The following is a 23,435-nucleotide window of genomic DNA, read 5'->3' as shown; positions in this document are numbered from 1 at the left end:
GCATCCTGGACTGCTCTGTCCACTGCAGAGTTGAACATCCCCAGAAACAGAGTGCAATCAGACCCATTCAAGTAACAAAATGAGTGCTCTCTCCACATGTGCATTTCTTTCATTTCACAGGAGACAAGGCAGTACTGGTGTGGTGGATTGACCCCAGCCAACAGCCAAGTACACACACAGCTGCTTGCTCACAGGACACCTTGTCTCCAGTCAGCCTATCTTAATTGGGTGAACTCAATACACTTTCCACTGGAAGACAAATGATCCTGTCCTTTTTCCAGTTAGAGAAAGTAGGAAATAAAGGGAGTATCTGTATGTCTAGCCATGTTTGCTCACATGGGGCACGCATAAGCAAGTACACCCAAGCATCCATGGGTGTTGGACATTACCTGGATGCACTCCTGCTTTTGGCTATATTGTAGCCGTGCATGTGCACATCTGTAAGCACACCTTTGGCAGGCAGGCAGGCAGCCATACCCTTCATATGTGAATTGTACATGCAGAAGCAATGCACTGCAATTCATCTATTCATGCATGCACTGAGGTTTTCAAAATCACCTGAGGAATTTCTCATCCTTCGTAAGACTGACACAAACAGGGTATCTTTGTCTTCTTCAGTGACTAGTTTTTTTATCTTCAAAGAAGATGCATCTTAGTGAAAGCCAGCCAGGCTAGGAACTTGGCAAAAGTTCCTGCCACCACATAGCCTAACTTCATGTCCATGTTCATTTGGGAGGACCAGAGCTGATTAGGAGGAGAGAGGAAGCATACAAAAGGATGGAGACTCAGGTACATTACATGCACTCTCCCCTTCCCCCTTTTATGTGACATTGCAGTCTCAGCAATGTCTGGGGCTGGGCCCTCTACTTCTATGGAGTGAATGCTGCGGTTTCCATTCCTTCCCACCGTACCTTGAATAGTCCTCTTGAAGAAGGCTTTGCATGCCTCACAGGAAGCCACGCCGTAGTGGTACCCAGAAGCAATGTCCCCACACACCAGGCACAGCCGCTTGGGGATTGCATTGAGCATGTACTCGCACTTGGTGGGTGAGTCCTCCATGATGGCGCTGGCACAGTCGTCGTAACGCTTACGGCAGGACCCACCACCAATCCCCGTGCCATTGAACATGGGGGGTGAGTCTAGGCCATTGGGGTGGCCGCCCATGGCGATGCCATAGCCACCGCTAGCATCGGAGGAGCCACTCGGGCTGTGGTGGCTGATGGCGTCGATGCCAGAAGACGGGCTGGAGGGCTCGGTCTTGATGAAGGACCCACAGCTGGAGGAGAGGTGCCGCTCCTCTGTGGCCATTCTGCCGAGCAGCCTGCAGGGAGAGAGCAAAGGCACTCAGCGACCTCCTGGCCAAACCCAGCTCCAGGTTAGTCAAAAGAGAGCCCTCTTTTTCCCACCTCAGTTCAACTCCAGTTGGCTCATACAGTTCAACCCCACCCAGGTTCTTCTTCAGGAATATCGGTACAATAGCCCGCCTGCTCCCCACAAACTCACATTAGAATAAAGACAAGAATATTCATGTAGATCATATTATCAGGCTGTTCACAGGCTGTAGTGCTGGGAAGGGGCATCAGTGCTGATCAGGCACAATCTACCCCCGAGACAGCAGAAAAAAATGAGCTTGCCTGTGGCAGGCCAGGTGAAAAAGATGTTCAGAATATGCTGCCCTGGCTTTAAGCAAAAAGTTCAGGAACAGACCCTGCAGAAAGGACCTGCTCAGACTGGATTTTCATTTTTTTTAATCTGTAATACAGAAGTCTTTGATTAATTTTCAAGTTGAATTCCTCCTCTCCCCCCCACTCTACCCTCCACTCTGCAGCACTATCATCACTAAAAGAGAAGCTTAGAAACTAAAGGAAAATAATCTGATCAAAAATTTCTTCTGGCTCAATCTTAAATCTTAATCTTTCTTCTATTTACTAGTATTGGGCTTTTGCATAGACATGCAAATTCCCACTTCTTAAAGAGACGATTATGCTCTAAAGCCTGTGGAATCTTTACCAAATTGTTTTAGTTCACAGATAGTCTTATTCCTTATATAAATGTTCAATCTTTTTTTTTTAGAACATTGCTAATTTTTATGATATCTAAAGCAATGAGTTCCAGAGATTACTTGTGCAGTGTACGAACAAACAAAAAATTCCACTTTTAAATTCCACTTAAAATTTTTAATTTTTAATTCCACTTTAAAATTCCACTTATTTGCCTATAGTGTATTTGCAGCCTTTCAGACTCCCTGAACATGTCTTGGCTCTCCTCAGGAAATGTAGTTTTGCCATGTTCTCCTCATTCAGCTCTTCATTATCTATATAATTGCTCTTCATGCAGAAGTATTTGCAGATCTCTTATCTGCCTCATCATCCATCTCTGAACTTCCTCTAGTCTGGCTATTTCTGTTCAGTCCAGAACAGAGTTCAATGAGCCAGCTCCTCAGCAGCATGACACTGGCACTGCTCCATCACTTCTCCAGCTGAAGGTCTGGACAACAGTCAAGACAAAGGCACGCCATCAATTACGTAGTGATGTTATAATATTTCCAATGTTATTTTCAGCCTATCTATTGTATAACTCCTTACACTATTTGCTTTTTCCCCTCTTTAAATTAAAATCTAAATTGTTACCATTTTTTCAGCAGAGAATATCAGAAAGTTACTTACTGCAATCCTCAGATCTTTTCCTGAGTTGCTGCAGTTAATTTAGAATCCATTAGGATGTACAAAAAATCAAACTATTGCCTTCTGGTGTGCAATGTTTTGCAATAGTCAACAGCGTATCTCATCCACCACTGTGCTGTGCAGTCCACACACCCAGCTTTATCAAGATCCTCTGGGGTTCTTCAGTCTTTCGTGATAGTTTGATGTCATCTGCAGTCTCATTGTTCACCCACTTCCCAGATCATTAACATATGGATCAAACACCACAACACTGATCTTTGTGGGTGATTCGTGTTAACCTTTATCATGCTGAAAATTGACTTCTCTTTCTTCTCTGGGTAGGGTATGTCTACCCTTTCTTTCTGTCTCTGACACTTTTAATTGATAATAGTACTAACCTGAGAGGTTAAATTTTCCCTTCAGCGATAATTTGTCAAAGGCTTCAAGAAAAACTAAACACATGCATTTTTCTGATGACATGGCCAAAGAATTTTGAATGACTAGGGATGCTTCACTTTTCTTTTTGGAAGCTCTGCTGGTTTAAAGTTACCATACCATGGTCATGTGGGTAATTTCTATTTCAGTTTCAGCCTATTTACCTGGTATTTGTGGCAACTCCTTCTGCCAAGAGGTCAAAGCCATCAGGGGACAGGATAAAATATTCTGTGAATCAGCAAGGCTGGAGTGCACACATATATATATATATCATATCTGTGTGTCTGTTGATAGGAATATAGATGTTTGATATGCAGCAAATTCACAGTCGCATCCTTATGATCTCACTTGACCCAAGTATTCTCCCTTCTCTGTTTCATCCTCAGTGTTTGACCTCATCTCCTATCTCTGGGATCGATCAGCCAAGTTTGTTATTTGGCAAGACTGTTGACCTTGAGAGTATGGGCAGGCATCTCATGTTCCTCGGCTGCTTTGCCTGGTGTTACCTGAGAGGAATCCAGAGTTTGGTCCGTCTCAGAGACAGTGTGATGAGTTGATAAATGCCCATGCTTTTGCCTAGAGGGCCACACTGAACTAGAGGTCATGGAGCAGTTACAGGAATAATTGCCACAGGTGCATTCATCTCTAATCCTGCAGGGCTCCTAGGCAGAGTACAGAACTTCTAGTGTAATGCCAGCTGACTGTGTGGGCAAAGATGAAGCTTTGCTAACTGAGAGCAGATCTTAGCATCTCATAGCAAAGCTGAAAGCTGCTGTGCTGACCTTGTTCTGGGGCCTCTCCCTATCTGAGAAGTGCCGTTTTGGTAAAGATATGAAGATCACAGGACACAGCAACATGAGATTAGGGTCAAAATGGAAGGCAAAATGACCATAAAACAGTGTTCGCACTGAGGAACTCCACAGTAAAAGGAGCTGGAATCATAAGGACAACAGTACAAAAAAGGCTTGACAAAAAGATGAGCTGTACTGGCAGATTCCATCAGCAGAATCCAAATCCCAGCTTCTATTTCTTAAATAGCCTAACTTTCATAGATGACCTCAAGAGAACTTACTGAGATATTTCCCTCCAGTGGAGGGGAAAGAAAAAAAAAGGTGTATCAGGCTTCTCAACTCAAAACTTCAATTAAGGAGCCTTCCTTCCCAAGGCATGCAAACACTGACTGTTTGATAGTGAATCAGGGATAGTAACAACCCCCCTACATCCTTCCAGCTGAGGACCCTCCTGTTCCCTTCCAGGAGGCAGCAATACATAGGGAGTGCTGGTTAGACTTCAGCCATTTTCTCTTGTGTTTTTCTTTTCTAGCCTCTGACTTTCTGCAAGTCTCATGGAGATCCCGTGCTGATTTTTAAACAGAGTCAGAGTGTCCCCTGGCAATGAGATACATCTTGAACTTCAAGAAGAACAGCTAAATGTTTCTTGCAAAGAGTTCAAAGTGATGAACAGTCATTTTGCTCGGCTCTAGTTACCTTAATAGGAATGTAAAAGGAGAGAGACTTGATCCAACTCTCCTCTGTGCTGGCACAGGAAACTCCGTTACTATTTCTGTGCCCATGTAACAGGCTTAAAGGTTCTAAACATTTCGTTCTTTTCACCTTTCCTCATCATAGGTCATTCCTTCTAATCCCTTTAGCATCTTTGTGGTCCTTCTCTGGATTTGTTCCAACTTGCTTGGGTCTCTCTTGCAGCAAGGTGCCCCGAATTGCACAGCACAATGCCACAGCACTACAGGGGAGAGTCACTCTGGAAAGCACACAGCCGGGCAGACATATGGACCAACTGAGCAGTAGCTTTGCCAGACATCAGGTTGCACATCAGCTCACATCATTTGATAGGTACTGTCTCACCGGGACCTCTCTGAACATAAGCTGCTTTTGCCACTGTGCTCTGCGCAACATGAAATTTGGAGATTCTCCTTGTTCTAAAGTAGATCCAGTATCATCTTTAAACTACACAGTGCTAATTGCCACTTGTTTTACCAAAGCCTGTTCATAATATTCAATTTTTCAGGCTAGCTCTTATTTTTTTCACTCTGATCTTTTTTCTAGTACCTTTCAGTTAAGTTAATTGTAAATTTGAGACTGATTGCTTTACATTTTCCTCCACTAATGAATATTTACAGTCAAAACACTGCCCTTTTGAACACCACCTTTGCAGAAGGATAAAGAATATCTCTAACCCTTCTGTTTACACTCTGTCATTTAATCCATGATTCATTTCACAGGATTTGTATCAAACCCAATTTGATCTAATTTCCCTAATAAGATTTTGCACAGCTTTGTGTCAAAAGCTCATGCATGGTCTAGAGTTAGTCTATTCATTCCATTCCTTTTGCTTGCTAATTATCTAATTGTATCAAGAAAGATTATTGTCTGCTGTATTCCTGTTTCATAAACCCACTGCTATTTATCACTAGCAATGCTGTTAGCCTTTATGTGCTTACGACTGCCCTCAGACAAGCATGGTCTGATCTCAGTGATTCTGGGTGTAAATATGAAAGTTTAGACCAAGTTGAGATTGTGCTTTAGGTTTTTATCCATTAGTGTTCTCTCCCTTGGGCAGTGATATTGGGTTAATGTTACAAGTTTCCCCAATTCTTCTCTTTTGCTGTTTCTCTACAATGGCTGGTATTTAGCCATTAATGGCTTATGAATTTAATGCTCTCTAAAAGAGTGAAAGACTGCTAGATGGACAGGACCTGAAAGGGACAAAAGACTAGTGTTATAAAATTAAGGCAGTAAATATTGGTCCCAATTTTTTTCTTTTAAACTTCAAAGATTACAAGTTTGTCATTGGTGCAGATAAGACTATTTTACTGCACATCTTTTGAGGTTATTTTTGCCAGAAATAGTGATTTGTAACTGCATTCACCTCTTTAACCCCACTTCTGGATATGGAAATAACAATAATTCAGTAGTCCTTATCTACAAGCCTTCACCTGTCTCAAGAAAAAACAAGGCCCACCACTCACACTTGCTTATCAAGACAGGCAGAACAATATCCAGCTTTGTAACAGAAGGTAACTTCTCCCCACCAGAAGAATTTTCTATCAGCTGAAAGTATCCACAATTCAGTAACTTAATACCATTTGAGCATCTGAATGCTCATGTAAACCTAAATCAATGACCCTGTACCTTCTCTATTGCAGCTCTCCATATTCCTAACTGTATCCAAAAAAAAGTTTAGTGACAATGCTGCTGAGCTTCCTTAGTGGCTGAATTCTCATCTTTAATAGGAAATGCAAGGATAGCTCAGTTCTACACTCCAATTTCCCGGAGGAGGGTATGGAATGGGCATCTGAACATCCAGAAGTTCTGCCATGTAGTCCAGTCCCTTCACCAGTCTTGCCTGAAAAAGTCACAAAGTCATCAAGCCAGCATGTTGTTCCAAGATTGAAAGTATCATTACAATGAAAGTTGAAATAGAGCTGTAAAACTAGTATCAGCTGATGGAAGGGGAGAGAGAGAGAAAACACTCAGGCCCTCCTCAGGCAAAATCTTCTCTATTCTGGGCACAAGGAGAAATGTAGAAGGTCAGAAATGGGCTCTTTTGTTGGGTGGTTTTCACACTGGATGTGGATTCCAGACAGAATGAAATCTTGATTTTCTAAAGAACCATAAAACAGGAAACCCCTGCAGGCAAGATGCTTGTACAGCTTGTAACCCTCAGGTGCCATACAGCTGTGCTTGTGGAACTGCACTTTAGTCCTGAAGTCCTCACAATTAGACTCAAGTTTTACTGAGAAGTCTGCCAGTATAAAGCTGCTCACTTCAGGCACCAGCTTGTGACAAAAGCCCACTGGTTTGCACAGACATTTTTAAACCAGTCGTGAAAGACCAAAGAAGCTTTAGCTTGCAGAAACACTGATGATAACAGGGATAAAACATCCAACCTCTTCTCTGGTACAGGCCTATTTTTGCTATTAGTATTTGCTAGCTCAGATGACATAAATCTGCGCTGCATGTGTAAATGAGATGTGTACATCATTGGCAACACAGACTTTGTGTCTTTTGTGGGCCACATGAGAGAGCTTTGCAACCCACAGCGGGCTGACAAACAATGTAGATCAGCTTCTCAAACACTGTCTCCAACTCCAGTAAAAAGCCAAATTTTGACAGGTGGGTTTTTTTTAGATACAGGACACAGAAATAAATAATGTTTTCCAAGTGGCAGGCTAGATGTGACAGCTGCAATAACAGCCAGTGCAATTTTAGGTCACGTGTGCAAAGAGTTAATGTCATGGAGCTGAGACGCCCACACCTGTTGGTCAACCTACTCTTACCATGGACAGCTCACACACGCTCCCAGCTCTGCCTCTCTGCTGTGAGAACACCCACTAACGTGCTAGGGAGGCAAAGGGTCAGCACCCACACTGGTTTCTCCTGCTCTTCTACTCCATATGGACTTCAAATGAGAGACACACCATCTAGAGACTCTTTATCTATAGTGACAGCTCTTCTCCATACAACAGTGGGATCTGCTAATGTGCCACTTTACTCCTGTACAGTGGCTAACTGTGGGTAACTCAGTCATATCAGCCACAGTCCAGGAGTCTTTTCTAGGCTTATTCTATCACACAGAAACATATCATGTTCCCAGGACAAACTTAATTTCTCTCTGAGGGTGGGCAAGAGCTTGAGTAGTACAAGCATGATGGGTATGATTATAAACATAAATCACCAAGTTACCAGTGATAGACTTTAGGTTTTTTGTTTAAATCACAGTATTTTGCATTGCTATAAAGGACAAAAGAGTCAGAACCTCAGATCAATCTAAATATTCTTCTCTGAAGTGCAGATCTTATTTCTAAGAGTTCTGTCATACTTCCCTTTGGCTTGCATGGCCTATGCTCCTATTCTGTACAGTGTAGCAAGCCACAGACAGCCAGTTTTCAAGGCATTTGTCCATAATATGCCCACCCAAATACTATATACTTGTCTTTGGAAGAAACATAAACCATAGCTTACAAAAAGGCTGAAGAGCTTGCTCTCTAATTTGAAGTGGAAAACACCGTGTGACTTGCACTCCATAGCAAGAATACCAAGCTGTAGTTCACAACCCTCATCTGCCAGGTTCTGACAAGGTCCATTTTATTGTAAAAGAGCTACACCATCCTAATTCCAATTACAACCATTTTCTGTTGGTTTTCGCTTTGCTGGGCATTTGGACCTGGCTTATTTTGTAAAAATGAATCACAATTGGCCTGCCTTTCACCCTTGACCTGAAGGGAGATAGAGATTTTTTTCCTTTGCTTCATAATTTGATGGTGGGTCAGGGGAAGAAGTTTTGAGCCGGGAACCTGAAGAAGCTAAAACGAAAATATGTAAGGAAGCCAGCAAAGTCCCAGCACGCCAAGAACCTATCTAGAGAACCATCTCCAGGGATCAGTTCTCCTGTTATTACTGAAGAGAATTGGGTCGTATGAGATCTACTGAAGCATGTAACTGGATGAGACCATTTTTGCCATGTAGACTGAAAGAAGATATTCCTTGATCAGCAGGGATGACAGAGGCCCAAGGTGGGTTCTTCTGCAAGTTAAGGGATGGAGACAGCAAATGCTGGCTCTTACACAAATAGTACTTGCTTGTCTAATGCCCAGTAGATATTTTATCCCTTTGACCAATTGCACAACCAGAGCCCAGTTACATATTGGTAGATCTTCTCTAGCCCAAGTTAGCTCATGCTGAAAAAAGCTGCTGCAGCAAACTGTCTGGAGGCTGCTTAATAAAAAAAAAAGGCTCTCATGGGCAGAAGACATTATAGATTTCCTACTAGCCTTCATCCCTCTCCTCATTACTGTAATTTCTCTTCACCCTTAGGACAACAGTCTTGTTAGTAAATGGTAAGAAGTACTACACAGATGAAGTGACAATTAATCTGGAGGTGTGACATATATTATCAATTCCCTCTCTTATTAACACATTGCCTTTCAAAGGTACCTTGCCCTCTGGTGTACTTAATGGCACTCCCTCCAGAGTGAATTGCTTTAGCATTTGAGCTAATGCTTCTTACTTATAGTTACTGTTGATATCACAGCACAACAAGGACTAGGGCTGTCTTGGTGTTCATTATTTTTCCTTCCCCCTGCCATGTTATCATTCTGTGTTCCACATTTCCACTTCTTCCCCCGCTATTTCTACATCTGGAGGACTGCTCACAGCAGTTCAACAATTTTGTCCTGCTCACAGCAAAGCTGCAGCTCAATCCCTGTTGAAATGCTCAGCTAGACCTTCATTTCTTCTTGAGTGTCTGTCTTTATACTTGACCTATCTAGAGCACTTATAATCTCTCTCTAAGTACCTTCAGTGCCCTTCAGACACTTGTGAATGAGACCCACACAACAGGAGGCTCAGTAAAGCACATTTCAAACACCTGTACAACAGAATTTTCCTTCCACCTTTTCCAGTGAGCAAGAAAAGGAAAACCTCCAGCACTGCCATTCATATCACATTTACTTTTGCATCCCAGCCTGATCCAACACCTCATCTCTCATAGACCTTTTCTTTCATTCGTTAATCTCTTAGATTTCTGAGGGAAAATTACCACCGTTGTGAATTCTTTAGCCTGCACTTCCTTGCATTTCAAGTTATTAATTGAAGGCATTCCTCTCTTCAACCTTGCCTACAATTCATAGTGAACAATGGCATGAAAAAAAGAGAGACCCAGAGGTATTGCTTAATTTTTCTAAGTGTTTGAGCAAGGAGTTAGGATGGGAGATACTTACATATCAAGGACGTAATTCTAGAAACAAATGTGAAAAGAGACTTATTAATTGACATTTCTTTAGGAATACTAGTTTACTGAAGGAGGACTCAAGGTTTATTGAGACAAAATCTGAACTTGAGTGTTCTTCAACCTGGATGCATTTAGAAATTCTCTAGTTTTGAGGTGTTAATATTTTTTGGGAAGGTTTCTCTTTCTTATGCTCCAAAACTTACAGTTGTAGTGGGACTCTGCCTCCTTCTCCCACCCTTACCAAGAAAATCCAGACAGAATAGATAGGTTTTGCCTAGATTCCACCTGTAGCTCTCAGAGAAATCTATAACTAAGTGCCTCATCATTAGAAACATTACTCAAAATCTGACAGATCCTGAAAAACTGACTGAAATTAGTTCCACATAAATTACAGAATGGGAAATAACAATGGGCAATTAGTGCTTTCTCCAGAAAGCATTTCTACAGTAGTAAAGCAAGGTAGCAGTGTCACAGCAAACACTGGATGTAGCATAGTAAAGATGTTCCAGAATCACTGGAAAAGTGTGGAAGTGGGAGTGAGTTGGGCTGTCAGTGTGGACTGAAGCACAAGAGAACTACATGGGGTCAAGGACAGACAAGAAACTTGTGCTACACAGTGAGGCTGAGATACAACACTTGAAAAAACAAATAAAGGAAGTACATGACAGAGTTAACTGTAGACCAGGCTTCTCTTGAGCTAATGAATACCATAGGTGTAAGGAAAACAGATGACACATGGAAACACTGTTTTTCTTCTGCACACCTTAGACTGCTATAACATACAGGATTATCTTTAGCTATCTCTTTAGAATAACCTCAGGGTTCAGTTTTGCTGAGTCTTTAAACTCCCACCTTGGTAGGTATTTAGCAAATCTCTTACCACACACTGCATATATTAAGTAGGTAGCTGTATCTGACCCAAATTCCAGCTTCTAACCTTAATGACTTATTCTAAATCCATTTCATTCATCCATCTTCCAGACTGTCCCCATATCCTTTGACTGACAAAGCAGCTTTCAGTCCACTCAAGCCCAGCCCTACCTGAAGGCCCATAGCGTCCTGCATTCTTACTCGTCTGAACCAAGAGACGAGGAGTAGATCATGGCCAACAAACTGCTCTTTGTACAAAAAACCCTATAACAGAACAAACATATAATTTCCCCCAATACTCTGCAAACCTTGCATGTTCCTTTCTCTAGACTGAAAAAAACCCCAAACAACAAGAAAAATTTTAATTACCTCAATTTTTCTCACAAATTGTCAGCACTGCTGGAAAATTTAACTAAATGTGATTACAAAAACCTCACAAAAATATTCCTTTCTGTGATGGTGAATATATTATTTCCTCGCCCCATGAAGTTTCCATTTTTCCCTCTTACTATTTTGGGACATGAAAGAAAAAAACACAAGCTTGCAAGCTCTTCAACCTCAGTTTCACTTCCTGTTCCTTGTCTTTCGCATCCCTACTAATGGCCAAGCAGAAGCTACCAGGCAGACACAGCAAAGCAGAGAGACAGACGGTCAGGCACCCACAAAGAAGCTATACAGCTGCTTTTACACTTTCATATAGCATCTTTCTGAGATAGGCTTAAGTGTTACAAGGCTTTATTCTGTAGGGTATCTGCGTATAGCAGGTATGCATACATACAATAAATTTATTGTGCAAATACACTCAAATCCCTTTCTCACACCCACTCTTCCAGATCCCTCCTTTCCTCATCACGTGGATGCACCTAGATACCATTCCAGCAGCTTTGCTAGAGAAGCCAAACCATGACTTCATATTTCCTGATCATCATGTGAGTGTTCAGACCTTTATAGCAAACATAATGCAGTGAAGCAAAAAACAAACAATCAAAAAATCACTGCCTAACTGAGCCACATCATCTGCAGTCTGCACCTTGAGTCATAGTCCTATATCTACAGAGCATGAGAGGAAGAAGACCTCACATGATTTTACATACGTCTGCACTCTGTCTGATCTCATATTTAAGAACAGTTTGTTCTCTGTCCAGAGAGAACAAACCTTCTGTGACACTACTAGGAGAGGGGCTGCCCTCTTCAAAGAAGGGACCCAAAAAGAAGCAAGTTTCAGCAACTGACGGCCCGGTGTGACCCAACCCAAACCAGCTCACCCTGACAGCATGTCCTCCCTGCTGTGCTTGTTCCCTTTGCCCTTGGAATGCTATCACTTGTTATCACGCTGACTTCTCCAGATGGGGCATTTTGGCTATTGATCTGATAAATAAACAGCCTGCTCGCTCGATCAAAATGTTATTTTGCATTTCAATTACTGTTCGCTAATGCAACCTTCATCCAGCCAAGAGTGCTGCTGGCAATGACACTCGACCTGGCACAGGCGTTCACAAGCAAATTCGGCAGCGCCCGCTGCAAGCACCTAACGGGATTACCAACCTCCATTAGATGCACAGAAAGAGAAGAAGATGGACAGACAGTACTGGGCTGAAGGGGAACAGACACATGCCAAAGAGAAGCGTGAGCAACCTGGATGGACAAAGGGTACAGATAGGCAGAAGCAGATAGGCAGAAGCACAAATTCACTTACAACACAGCTTTACCAAATATTTTGACAGCAGGAGGTCTTGAAAGCTAAAGACTTTCCCTCCAGTGGACAATGCCAACAGCTGAGCTCACTGTGTGTGAGCTGTGCAAGAGTTCAGAGCAATGGGAAATAGAAATCAATGTCTGATGACAAGCTGGCAGTGAGAACTGCAAACCCATCAGGGCAAACAGGGTCATTTCTAAAGCAATTTCTGGAGCCCAGCTCCAGCAGTGTACATAGCCCCTAGAGATGAATGTAGAATGTTATGTGTTAACTTGGGGAGAAAACCCTTAGTCCTTGCTGCATTCTTCTGGGCAATGTGACTGATTTTGGAGAATCTGGTGGTGATATAGCAAGAAAAGGCCATCCAGAGGTATTGGTGAGAGAGGAATCTTTGGCAGGTGTTGATCTCTATTAATCCAGCACTCTGTTTACATCAGGGAATCCTCTGCCAAATCCCCCAACTGGTTTCACTCAAACCCTGTCTGAAAAAGGAAACACAACACAAATGATAAATCTGTGAGTGGCCACCAGCAGTGAGGTCAGGCATGACCATACAGTTACAAACAGCTTCTAGTCCCAATGGTCATATAACATACTTCACCAGGTGGCTAGTTTTGCACTAGAATCGTCTTGCATGATGCAGAATGTACCTTGGCCCCTTTTTTTTAAATCTATCTAAACTCCGAAATGAAATGTAACACTTAGTGCCATGGTTTAGCAACCACAGCGGTAGTGGATCTTGATGATCTCAGAGGTCCCTTCCAACCCAGCTGATTCTATGATTCTATGTATCACAAAGTGACACAACCATTTAGCAATGCATGCAAATAGTGGTCAGTGCTTTCACCACCCCGTTTATAGTTTGCCTGTCTGCACTTAGCTCCCAGGTGACAAGGTAATATAAATAGTCAAGAAAGTGCATTTCTCTCAATTTCCTTTGACAAAGATCGTTTGCCAGGCCTGGACAAATTTCTCCCATTTCATTACCAGACAGCATTCACACTGAAACTGCCAGTCATCCAGGAGTTAAAAATAAACAAACCCCTATAACACCCTGAGATTATATAAACGAAATGCTAAGTATAACACACTGAATGAGATCAATGTGATGCATAAAGACAGGATCTATAACTCCACATGCTCACACTTTATCTACTCTGTGTGCCCAGCCTTCTAGTTCCCTCTGCCCTCGGCAAACTAAGCCCACACCCATCTCTCTCTAACCAGCCTGCGCTGGAGACCTTGCTCTCCCAGATCTAACTCTATACCCATCCTTTCTCTGAACTCACTCTTGAGAGCAGAGTTTCTGGAAACCATTCTACACCTAGATCACCACCAGGCAACCATGCCCCTACACAGCCAAAGAACCCATACACATTATGACTCGTAGTCACTTGCCCTGTACTTATGACATGGGGCAGTGAAGTACAGTGTACTGAGGCCCTAAAATGCAGTCAGAATATCTCAAAGTCTAATTTCCAGCCTCCACGCTAATCTTCTTATAGACTTCAGCAGCTCTCCAGGACATTGCTTTCCCAACTGATACGGTCCTGAAGGACCTACCTCTCAAGAACATCTTGACAATCTACCAGCAACTATGGTTGTGAAGTGTGGAGATGAGTGTGGTAAGCATGGACAGATAAACCCTATGCTCGCATGCTGGTCTCTGCTCCAGATTATCAGCAGGATTTGAACCTCTTTCTTCAGCATCACAGCTCTGAGATTTGCCTGTGTAGGTAATGTTAGTAGCTAGTGTTTTCCTGTGTTAAACACAGCCAGAGGAATAAAACACTGGCTTCACAGATCTGTTTCTATAACATAGACCAATTCTGACCTCCTCCTATATCTGACTGTACTTTAAACCCAGTCCCCTGGGACAAAGTCTACACAATAACCTAATCTCTAATACTTCCTAATCCTATCTCCGTCTCCCTACATGGTATTTCACACACCTCCATACAACTAATTTTCCCATTCTCCTTCGCAATTATACTTCATTACAAGTCTTTAATAAAAAATTCATTTCTGTTTAAAAATGCTATTCTGTTTCATATAGAATTAAGTCCATTTTGGCAATATTTTGAACTGCAGAATTTCCAGAACAACTCTAATGAAAATGAGATGTTTAATTTTGCTTTGTTCCTAGCACTTTGCTTAGCCTGTCATGTGCTGCCTCATGTGTTTGACTGACCAATCATGTACTGTTTCAGGAACATAATAAAACAAAATATTTGAACTTTCTTCAAAATAAATTTTATTGGAATTTCTAGTTTGCTTAAAATTTCAGGTCTTTGTCAGATTTGGGATAAAATAACATTTTCAAACAACAAATAAGCTGCAAACCAAGATTCTAATTTCCATGCAGCTTCCCTCCCTGTATTTTCCAGACAGTCCTCTGCTTGTGCTTCCCTCAGCAGGTCTCTTTTCCTTATTTATCTGCATTCAGAAATACCTATGTTCTAATGCACCTATGTTCTAATGTTTTGACACTTCATACTATCCCCTTTAGCTAAGCGGCATAGAGAGGTGGAATTCTACATAAAAGTTCTGGAAATTCAAGAGTACCACTGAATCTGCACCATCAACTCATACAAAATGGTCATCCTGTATTACTGAGGGATTAATGATGTGTCAAGGAGCATCCTGCAGCCAAAAATCAGTTCCTCTGATTTGAAAGCTGAGTGCTGCTGGAGAAATGCAGCTCTACTTTTCCATCTGGTGCCATTTAAGCTTTACACTACTCCTCCTGCATCACAGTGAAATTACTGCTGGCATATGATCAGAAGCTCCGAAACCCTGGTTCCCTATCAGTTGACAAAAATTGACCTGGACATTCTATCCACTTCGATGAGAGCTTGAATGAAACTTCTTTCTCATTCACTCATGGCAAGGAGTGCTACTCCTTAGCACATCTGTGAGCCACAAAAGAATGCTTCGTTTTACAGCCTGCTGAGGAAAAAATGTTGGAATTGAGTGTAAATACCTTACCTGCCACATGAACCCTACCCAGCATTTTGTAGCTACAGGGAAAATGAATCAGTAGTTGGGACAGTATCCTGGCTCTTCATTTAAGCCTCAATCCAAGTCCTATTGAAATTAAATTGTGATTTCTATGGATCTGAACAGGAACTGGACCTTAGGATCTGAAAAGTCACCTGAATGTTGAATACTGCAGCGATAGCTGCCCTTCACTGGATTTCTGGAGACTTGTCTTCTAGTATTTAACTACTCCTCCTTCAAACACACTTTTATTTCAAATGTTCCTTGGAAGGAAAGCAAGGTAAACCAGAAATTCCCACCTACACTAATAAACACTCTTCTCCTGCCAGTCACACTGGACAGATTGATGACCCTACCCAAACATTGCAAATCATAGGATACAGTGCATCCATTCACACATCTCCATCTCTGGGTGATATTCACTGGCCTGAGCATCCCTTGGAAGTCATATCCTGCCACTTGTTACAGGCTTGTCTACTCTGTGCACTTCTCTCCAAGAGAGGAAATTCAGCAATAGCAGGCTCCCTAAAAACATCTCTCCAACTGGGATTAAATTATTCCCTTGGCTTCATCCTAAGCAGATAAATCAAAACTAAAAATGCCTCTGACAACTTTCCTACTTGCAAAGAGGAGACAAGTTCTGTCCATGTCCAAGGAATCTTCTCACTTCCCCTTTCCCCAACCTGGAAATAGCATTGATCTCAAAACAGGATGAATTTAAGGAACCCAAGATGCAAATCAAAACAGTTACAAGTATCTTAACCATCTCCCATGCTTCACCGACCACCTTGCCAGAGGGAATTTCAGTCCACAGGGTTAAACAGAGGCTACTCTGTAGGAAAATCACTGCTCTTCTCAGCTACACGTGAGCTGCCTATTCCGATTTCCTGATATACTGGCTGCAGTGCTGCTCACCACTTGGCATTCACAGCAAATGGTACAAAATAGGCTGGATCAGCAAGGAAGCTACAGTGACTGGATTGCAGTGCTAGGAAAGGTTGTTCCTGACTGTGCACTAACCTGGTGCAAACATGAACATCAATGTTCATTTTCCTGTTTTTTGTGCATAATTTAGCAGAGGTGGTTTAGTTCTTGACAAATCTGCAAGCACTTTAAAGTTCTTCGGTCCCAGCGGAACTTCTGGATAGGGTTTCAGACCATGAGGTGTTGAGAGAGTTCCTTGTAATATGCTCCTTCCAAATAAAAAAAGGAAACTGTCAAATTTGGCACAGCAAAAACCTCAGTCAACTACAAGCTGAGATCCCTCCAAAGAGACTGATGGCCTGAAACTCTGGTGGAGGGATACACAATCAGTCAGACAAGGGACAAGGTTGTAACTATGAAGCACATTTCCTGCAAACCTATAGTCTGTGATTAGTTTGGAGGACTAAAACAAAAACGAGTTATTTCATCCAGCTTCAATACTGAACAGTGGAAAAATATCTGTTTAGTAAAAATACTGGCTTGCAAAACAGAGCCATTATTAAGGGCCTGTTTTCTTCCACCAATCCAGATAAATAAATTTTGGTCACACCCAGTTAAAAAACAGCAAGAAGGCACATTTTAAAATGCCACTTTGCATTACAATTCCCTGCTTCACATTGTGCCCAGAAAAGCTTGAGCTAAAGTAGCAGCAAAATGGAAGGGGAGTTATGGATTCTGGTGTATTCCATCAGAACAGAGTTTATTCTAATCAATCAACTGAAAAAATAGCAGCTGAGAGTAACTATTAATAATCAAGTAAAATTGGATTATTTCTCTGCACTGCAGTGTTGTCTGGATGGGAAGGCTGGTACAGAAATAAAGTTCATCAGAGCAAGCTATTGAAATAAAATTGCTGACCTCAGCAGTTCATCAGAGAAGGTGGGAAAAGGAACCTCAACTAAGCCTGTGGTATACTATCTGCAGAGTATGAAGGCTAACTAAAATAATCACTAGAAGGTGGCTCAAGAGCTGAGTTTAGGCATTGAATCAATCCAGATGCATATCCAAATGACAGCAGCAAGACCTACTGCCAGAGTCTTCCATTTCTAAGGTATCTGGTTTTGTGATTCCTCATTTCTAAAAGCACAGTCAGCTCTCTCTTCCAAAATTCATTGCTTGAGAGGAAGGGCCTCAAATCTTCTCTGAATATGTTGTGTCCTCTGTGCAGCTCTGGTCATGGCTGATTCTGTATTCAGGCAATGCAATGGAAACATGTATAATAAAGGACCACTATACTGAACATTTTGTAATATATTCAAGTCAGGAGATTTGGTGTTATTCTGCCTAAACAAACCATAACATGCCATTGCACAGAGAGAGTCATATTCTCAAACACAAATACTGAATTGTAATTAAAAGATATACACTTTTACTGCAAAACCAATGGCTCAGTCAACTTCACTCACAAACACAGAGTTGCAGTTATGTTAGTCATTTGTGTCCATGAGTGCCTTGCCTATGCAATCAAATAGACATCTTGTAAATACTTTGCAAACACAGTTTAAGAGCCTCCATTTGAAAATGTAAGTCAGACACGATATTAATGGCTGGACTGGGTATAACACAGTAAAGCTCCCTTGCAATAAATGGAATTGTACCAGTTAAAAAAAATTAGGCAGCAAGTCCTAGAACATTGTTCCTGGTAAAAAGAAATACTACCCAGCTGCAAGTGGGATAAAATACTGCTACTGAAGAAGGTAGAACTTAGAGTTTTCTGACATCTGTGTGTGCTTAGCCATAAAACTGAATTAACACAGCAAACATTTTATGTTTAACAGCTTACTAATTACATTTTCAAATTAAATATTTACTCCTATCTTGAGTATTTCTATAGCACCCAACAGCACCTAAGATGAGTTACTCTCCCATTTACTTTAACAATTTCTTAAATTAAAAGGGGCCGGGGAGAATCTGGAGAGTTTCTTCCCCTGCCTGCTCCCCTCCAACTGATGGATCATATAGAATGCTACACAACCCCCAGTTCATATCATATAGGAATATGGGATCTGAAGAGTCAAGGTTAGCTATAAAGCCATCAGTGGATGTACATATCTACTCCACTAAGTCTAGCAATCCCCAGGGCTGGCTTTTATGTATCACCTGGAGCAAAACACCACTTTCACTCTCCTACTGCAAAGACCAGCCATGCTGGTCTATTTATTTCTTTCTAACATTTTCTTTTCTATTTCATGAAATAAGGAGGAAAGAAAGAGACACGTGGTTTAATTTTTACTTCAAGTTGGATCAGTCCTGAAAAGTTTTGATGGTGTGGATCATCTACCAGAGCAAAAGCATACTATTACTTCTGTAATGTTAGTGTCTGCTTTGAGCACTAGCCCACAGAGCAGGATGAAAGAATGGGAAGAGGAGAAATGGTTTTGGATAAAGAGCACATCAAGTTCTCTCACCTTGCTTGAGAATAAGGGGTTAAGCTTGCTTTGAGCTTCACTTTGTTGTTCATAGCTTATGCAAGGCCAGCAATCAATCAATCTTCTCTCTTTCCTTCCGTTTTTTCCTGGGACCCACTGCAGGAATATCATGCCCAGGATCTTGTTTAAATCCACAATTCTTCTCTGTCAAGCCAATTCTTCCCATCTTCCTCAAGGCCCCCCTCAAGATACCCCCTCCTGCTCTACCAGAAAAGGAGCCTTCTGAGCTCGTTTTGCTAATGTATTCTCAAACCAAATTAGGGGCTCTGACTCTCGGTGAAGTTCGTGAGTTAGTTGCCACGATGCACTGAATTAAAGATACAATCTCGGACTCAAATCAGATTAGAGCCCACACACACACATGCAAAAGCCCACTTTCTAATCAATTTTATAAAGGGCCTTCAGCAGAGATACACTAATGGTATTGAGCTAAGATCTTTAAACTAAGTCTGCAAGAAGTCTGCGGAGATAAAAACACACACTGTATTAAAGAGAAAGCTCTTCACTGTGCCCTTCCCACCAAGAACCCTGGGCACACTGGAAGAGCACCTCAAAACACAAAAAAGCTCTCCCGAACCCAAGATGTTCCCTCGTGTTCTCCTCTCTTGTCTTCCTGCTGTAGACCTTTAAGTCTCTTCGTCCATTCACTTCCTGTGAAGCTGCAGCAGAAAGTCCTTGGACAGAGGGCAGAGGAGAAAAGAGATCTACAGAGTCCTGATATGTGTTAGGAATTAGACATAATGAGAACATGTGAACCCTTTTAGGACTGTCACGTGAATCTGTAAAAAGCAGGCAAAGTGGAAAATCAGCTGACCAGGTTCAAGCAGAGTTCCTACTTCCACACAAGTGCCTTGCAGTCACACACAAAATGCTAGGCACTGCTCTAGTGCTGGGCACATATAACTGGAATGCCACAACAACCACATCCTGGCAGAGATGTGTCTTAAGTGTATGCTAAAGGGCTCCCTTTAGAGTGCAGCTGCTATGCATACCCAGCATCTTCACATCCTTCTGCCCTCACCTCTCTGTTTAGCAAGGAAGTTCTCATCTATGGCAACAGGTTTCCTTCTCTGAAACCAATGTTCTGACGTGAAAAAAAAAAAAGTTTAGTAAGATGACCCAAGAAGGTGACAACAAAGGCAAGACAGAAGAGTTTATAAAAGAACCTGCAACTGCTTATTTAATAGACCAGCCATTGCTTAGTCCTCACCAACCAGAGAATAAGGCAATCTGTGAATACTCTGGTTTTGCAAGGTTTTTGGTGTCAGATTGGGGAATAATCTTCTGCTCTGTTTCCGTATTTCCAGTAAAAGCACCTCAAAACATTTCAAACACAATAGAAAGCCAAATCTTAGAACCCAATATCAGTCTTTATTTGTTTTCTAAGATGTTGTTTCTAACAAAAGGGCAAGAGGATACTGGCTAAGGTTACAGAAAATCTGTATTTAAAAAAAATCACTGCAAAAATAGAACTTCCTCTTTAGATATAAGGGAATATGCTCCTTAGAGCCTCATAAGACTTCAGATGATCAGAATATTCTTAATTTCTGAAACTCTGGTTGGAAAATTGAATTTTGACCTTCTACATACACAGCAGACTCCCCAGGAAATCCTGACAAAAATAAGTCAATCACAAAATAAATTTCTTTGACCTAGAAAAAGCTAACATGCACACAAGCCTAACAACATACTGGAAGAGACCACTTGAACTTTCACAGGGCCAACCTTTAACAAAGGGAGCCTTCCTCTTGGATTTTTTTCAGACAGAGCTTGGAAGGACAGAGGGGGCCTCCTGCAGCAGAGAGGGATCTGTAGTGCCATTTCAGTGAAAAGCAGCAATGTGCAGAGACCATAACTCCCAGGTCCTTCTTCATGTTGCAAGGCTCAGAGCCAAACCTGTAGTTTGCATGAGCTGCTCCTCCACATTTACTGCGTGCATGCATACAGGATACAACCTAAAGACTGTATGAAACCAGCAAGTGCTCTTCTGACCACAGCTACCACACGCACCAGTCAACCCCTCACCAGCTTCCTCTAAACAAAGTAAAGGGATTTTAGCGAGAGAACTGTGGCAGATACGGGGTCTAACTGCTCTACACAATTTTGCTAAGCAAACTTTCTCAGATCTCAGAGGGGCTCCACTTTCCCTGAGACAGCTTCAGGCCTCACACCACTGTGGAGTTTTACAACGGTCACGTGCTGAGGATGACGCCAGTTTTCAATGCAATTAACCTTTCCAGCCTAATGAAATGGCTCTATTGGCTGTGGTGGCAGCAAGGAGCCCCTTGACTCTGGCAGGCTCCTGAGGATGGGTTATCGAGGTTGCAGAGCGTTACTGCTCCACTTCTATTTGCAGGCTGCAGCTAACGGATGCCAGACCTGAAAGGAGTAGGCAATGCCAGCCCCAGCATCATAGTCCAACATCATATTGATCCTTGGGAGAGGGGACTTGGGTCTGCGCCCACTGATTTGCTGTGTCACAGGCAGCGTTATTCCAGGAACATACCCTGGGCAGCAGAAGCACACAGCTGGGAGGAAGAGGAAATTTCCTCAGATAGGAAAGCATATGGACTACACCCCAGGGGTGATACAAAGGCAGCACACTTCTCTGTGACTTAGGAAGAACCAGATCTGTGATGGAGCCTCAAGATTTTGTGCTGGTTTATTCTCCAGCTGGAAAAAACAAGCATAACAGCCTTCCCAAGGGTGGGTGGCAACTGCTGTACCCTAAGGGCTGACACTCTGAAGTCTCTTTCTTTCTAGCTGTTGAACTTCTGCATATGATAAGGCAGGAGAAGGGGCACTGTGCAAATCTAGCTTTACGTGATAAGGTCCAAAAAATGCATGGTATGTGGAGAAAGCAATGGGTACCTTCGACTCCCACATCAAGCCATCCTGACAATACAGCCCACAGGGATTTCAGTCTTGGAGTTCTGCAATACTGCAAATCTGACCCACATTTGCCCATGACTTTAATAGTCTCTGTTGAGATTTACCCTGCAGTGCTCAATCTAACACACTTCCTTAATTTCAAACCGGCCAGGGAGATCACCAAACTCAAGCACTCAAAATATTAGAACCTAAATTATACCCTTAAAATTATTAAAATGGCATTAAAACCAGAAAATCCTACAAATAAAAAAATTGCTTGTCTTCTGTTATCTTCTGTTTCATGTTCTCAAGCCATGATATCAAACTTCCTTCTGTAATGCTGAGAGAAAAAAAATTGCATTACAAAACAAAACCATAACTGGTGCATCACTACACTTCAAAAAAAGGTCTCATCAAATATTGCAAGATTACAGACTCCTCCTTTCTCCATATTTGTTGCTCTTCTTCTTTCAATAAATTTTGCTTTCATTTGCAATGCTTAGCATCATTATTTTCACACACCTTCCTCACTGTCTTTACAAATTGTTGCTGTATTTTTCAAACACTCAGTGTATTTTTCAGTGTTCCAGTGTGATAAATATATAGCCAGGACACATTCAGAACTCGAGTCCATGTCCTACATGAAACTCTAGTTCCTTTTCATATACTCACTAATTGGAAAATAAAGAAAGAAGAGCTGCCAACCAGCTGGTCTTAGGAGCTTTGAGATGCGTTGTCCATGTGCACCTTCCACTGGGAGGCTTTCTTGGTTTTTTTTTAGACCTTATGGAACAGAATAAACTTCACACAGAACCTCAATATTCAAAGGCAGAGGAGATAGGGCAGAAGACAGAATATGCATATGGAAAACACATTTTGAAAAAAAATTAATTATTGTTAACTCTTTAACAATGCTGGGTTATGCACGCTCTGTGTGATATCCAGTAATATGTACTTCCCATGGAGGTCTGTCTGGAGCCTATTATTATACAAGATGACAATCTTTGGATAGAGATCATTGAGTTTTTTTGAACTTTTGGCTATAGGAAGTAGGAGTTGAAGAAACCTAGACTCTGCACATGAAAGAGCAACAAGTGTTCCCATATCTGGCATGTTCAGTGATGTCTCAGCTCTTAAAGAGCAATTTCCTCTCCTGTCATTACAGAAAAAGACTGTCACATTTTAGCTCTAGTGGGTATTTCAGGACAACTGGAACTGAATCCAATACAGGAAAAGGATCTCCTACAACCCCAAACAAAACACTTCATACTCTCACTGCTGCACTTCAGGGTCAGTGATCTGTGGTTCCCATTTTCCTGAGAAATTGAAGGTAGCCTGCTGAATGGCACCCTGTCACAATACAGGTAAGTGCTGCTGGAGGTGGCAGTTTACAGACAGGTGAAGATGCAATTAAACCACAGCCAATAAGTGGTGAAGGAAGGAGCAAGGAAGTAATGTTTTTGTTGTGGATACCATTAAGCTTTCCTTGGGTGTCAACAGGGCCGTACAATTGCAGAGCACATCAGACAAATAGATGTTGAACAGACACTAGATAAAGCCTCCCAGTACAGAGACTTCCAGCATCAGCCATCCACCAGCCACCTTGTCTGGTGTTGGTACCAAGGAAAGTTTCCTTATTGGAACTTTCATTTTAAGGAGCCTTTGGCCATTTGGGTCCTAAATTTGAGAAGTTAACGCTAATACTGCAGAACTGCCCAGGAGATAAACCTGATT

At 42.0% G+C, this 23,435-nt stretch overlaps 1 protein-coding gene across 3 annotated transcripts in view; it reads right to left on the bottom strand.

Moving 5' to 3' along the window:
• The window catches only part of ESRRB (estrogen related receptor beta), a 130,333-nt gene that overhangs the window by 41,554 nt on the left and 65,344 nt on the right, over nt 1–23,435 (bottom strand). For 2 of the 3 annotated variants that reach the window (XM_032690645.1, XM_032690644.1), the window contains exon 2: nt 912–1,321. The exons of the other annotated variant lie outside the window; for it this stretch is intronic. In XM_032690645.1, the coding sequence (XP_032546536.1) occupies nt 912–1,321 (410 nt within the window). The remainder of the gene's footprint in view (nt 1–911; nt 1,322–23,435) is intronic. 3 annotated transcript variants of the gene reach the window in all.

This window comes from Chiroxiphia lanceolata, chromosome 6 (genome assembly GCF_009829145.1).
Source record: "Chiroxiphia lanceolata isolate bChiLan1 chromosome 6, bChiLan1.pri, whole genome shotgun sequence".
NCBI classification, from domain to species: Eukaryota; Metazoa; Chordata; class Aves; order Passeriformes; family Pipridae; genus Chiroxiphia; species Chiroxiphia lanceolata.
Note: the sequence above shows the minus strand (reverse complement) of the source record. Positions and strands in the feature narration are given on the sequence as shown.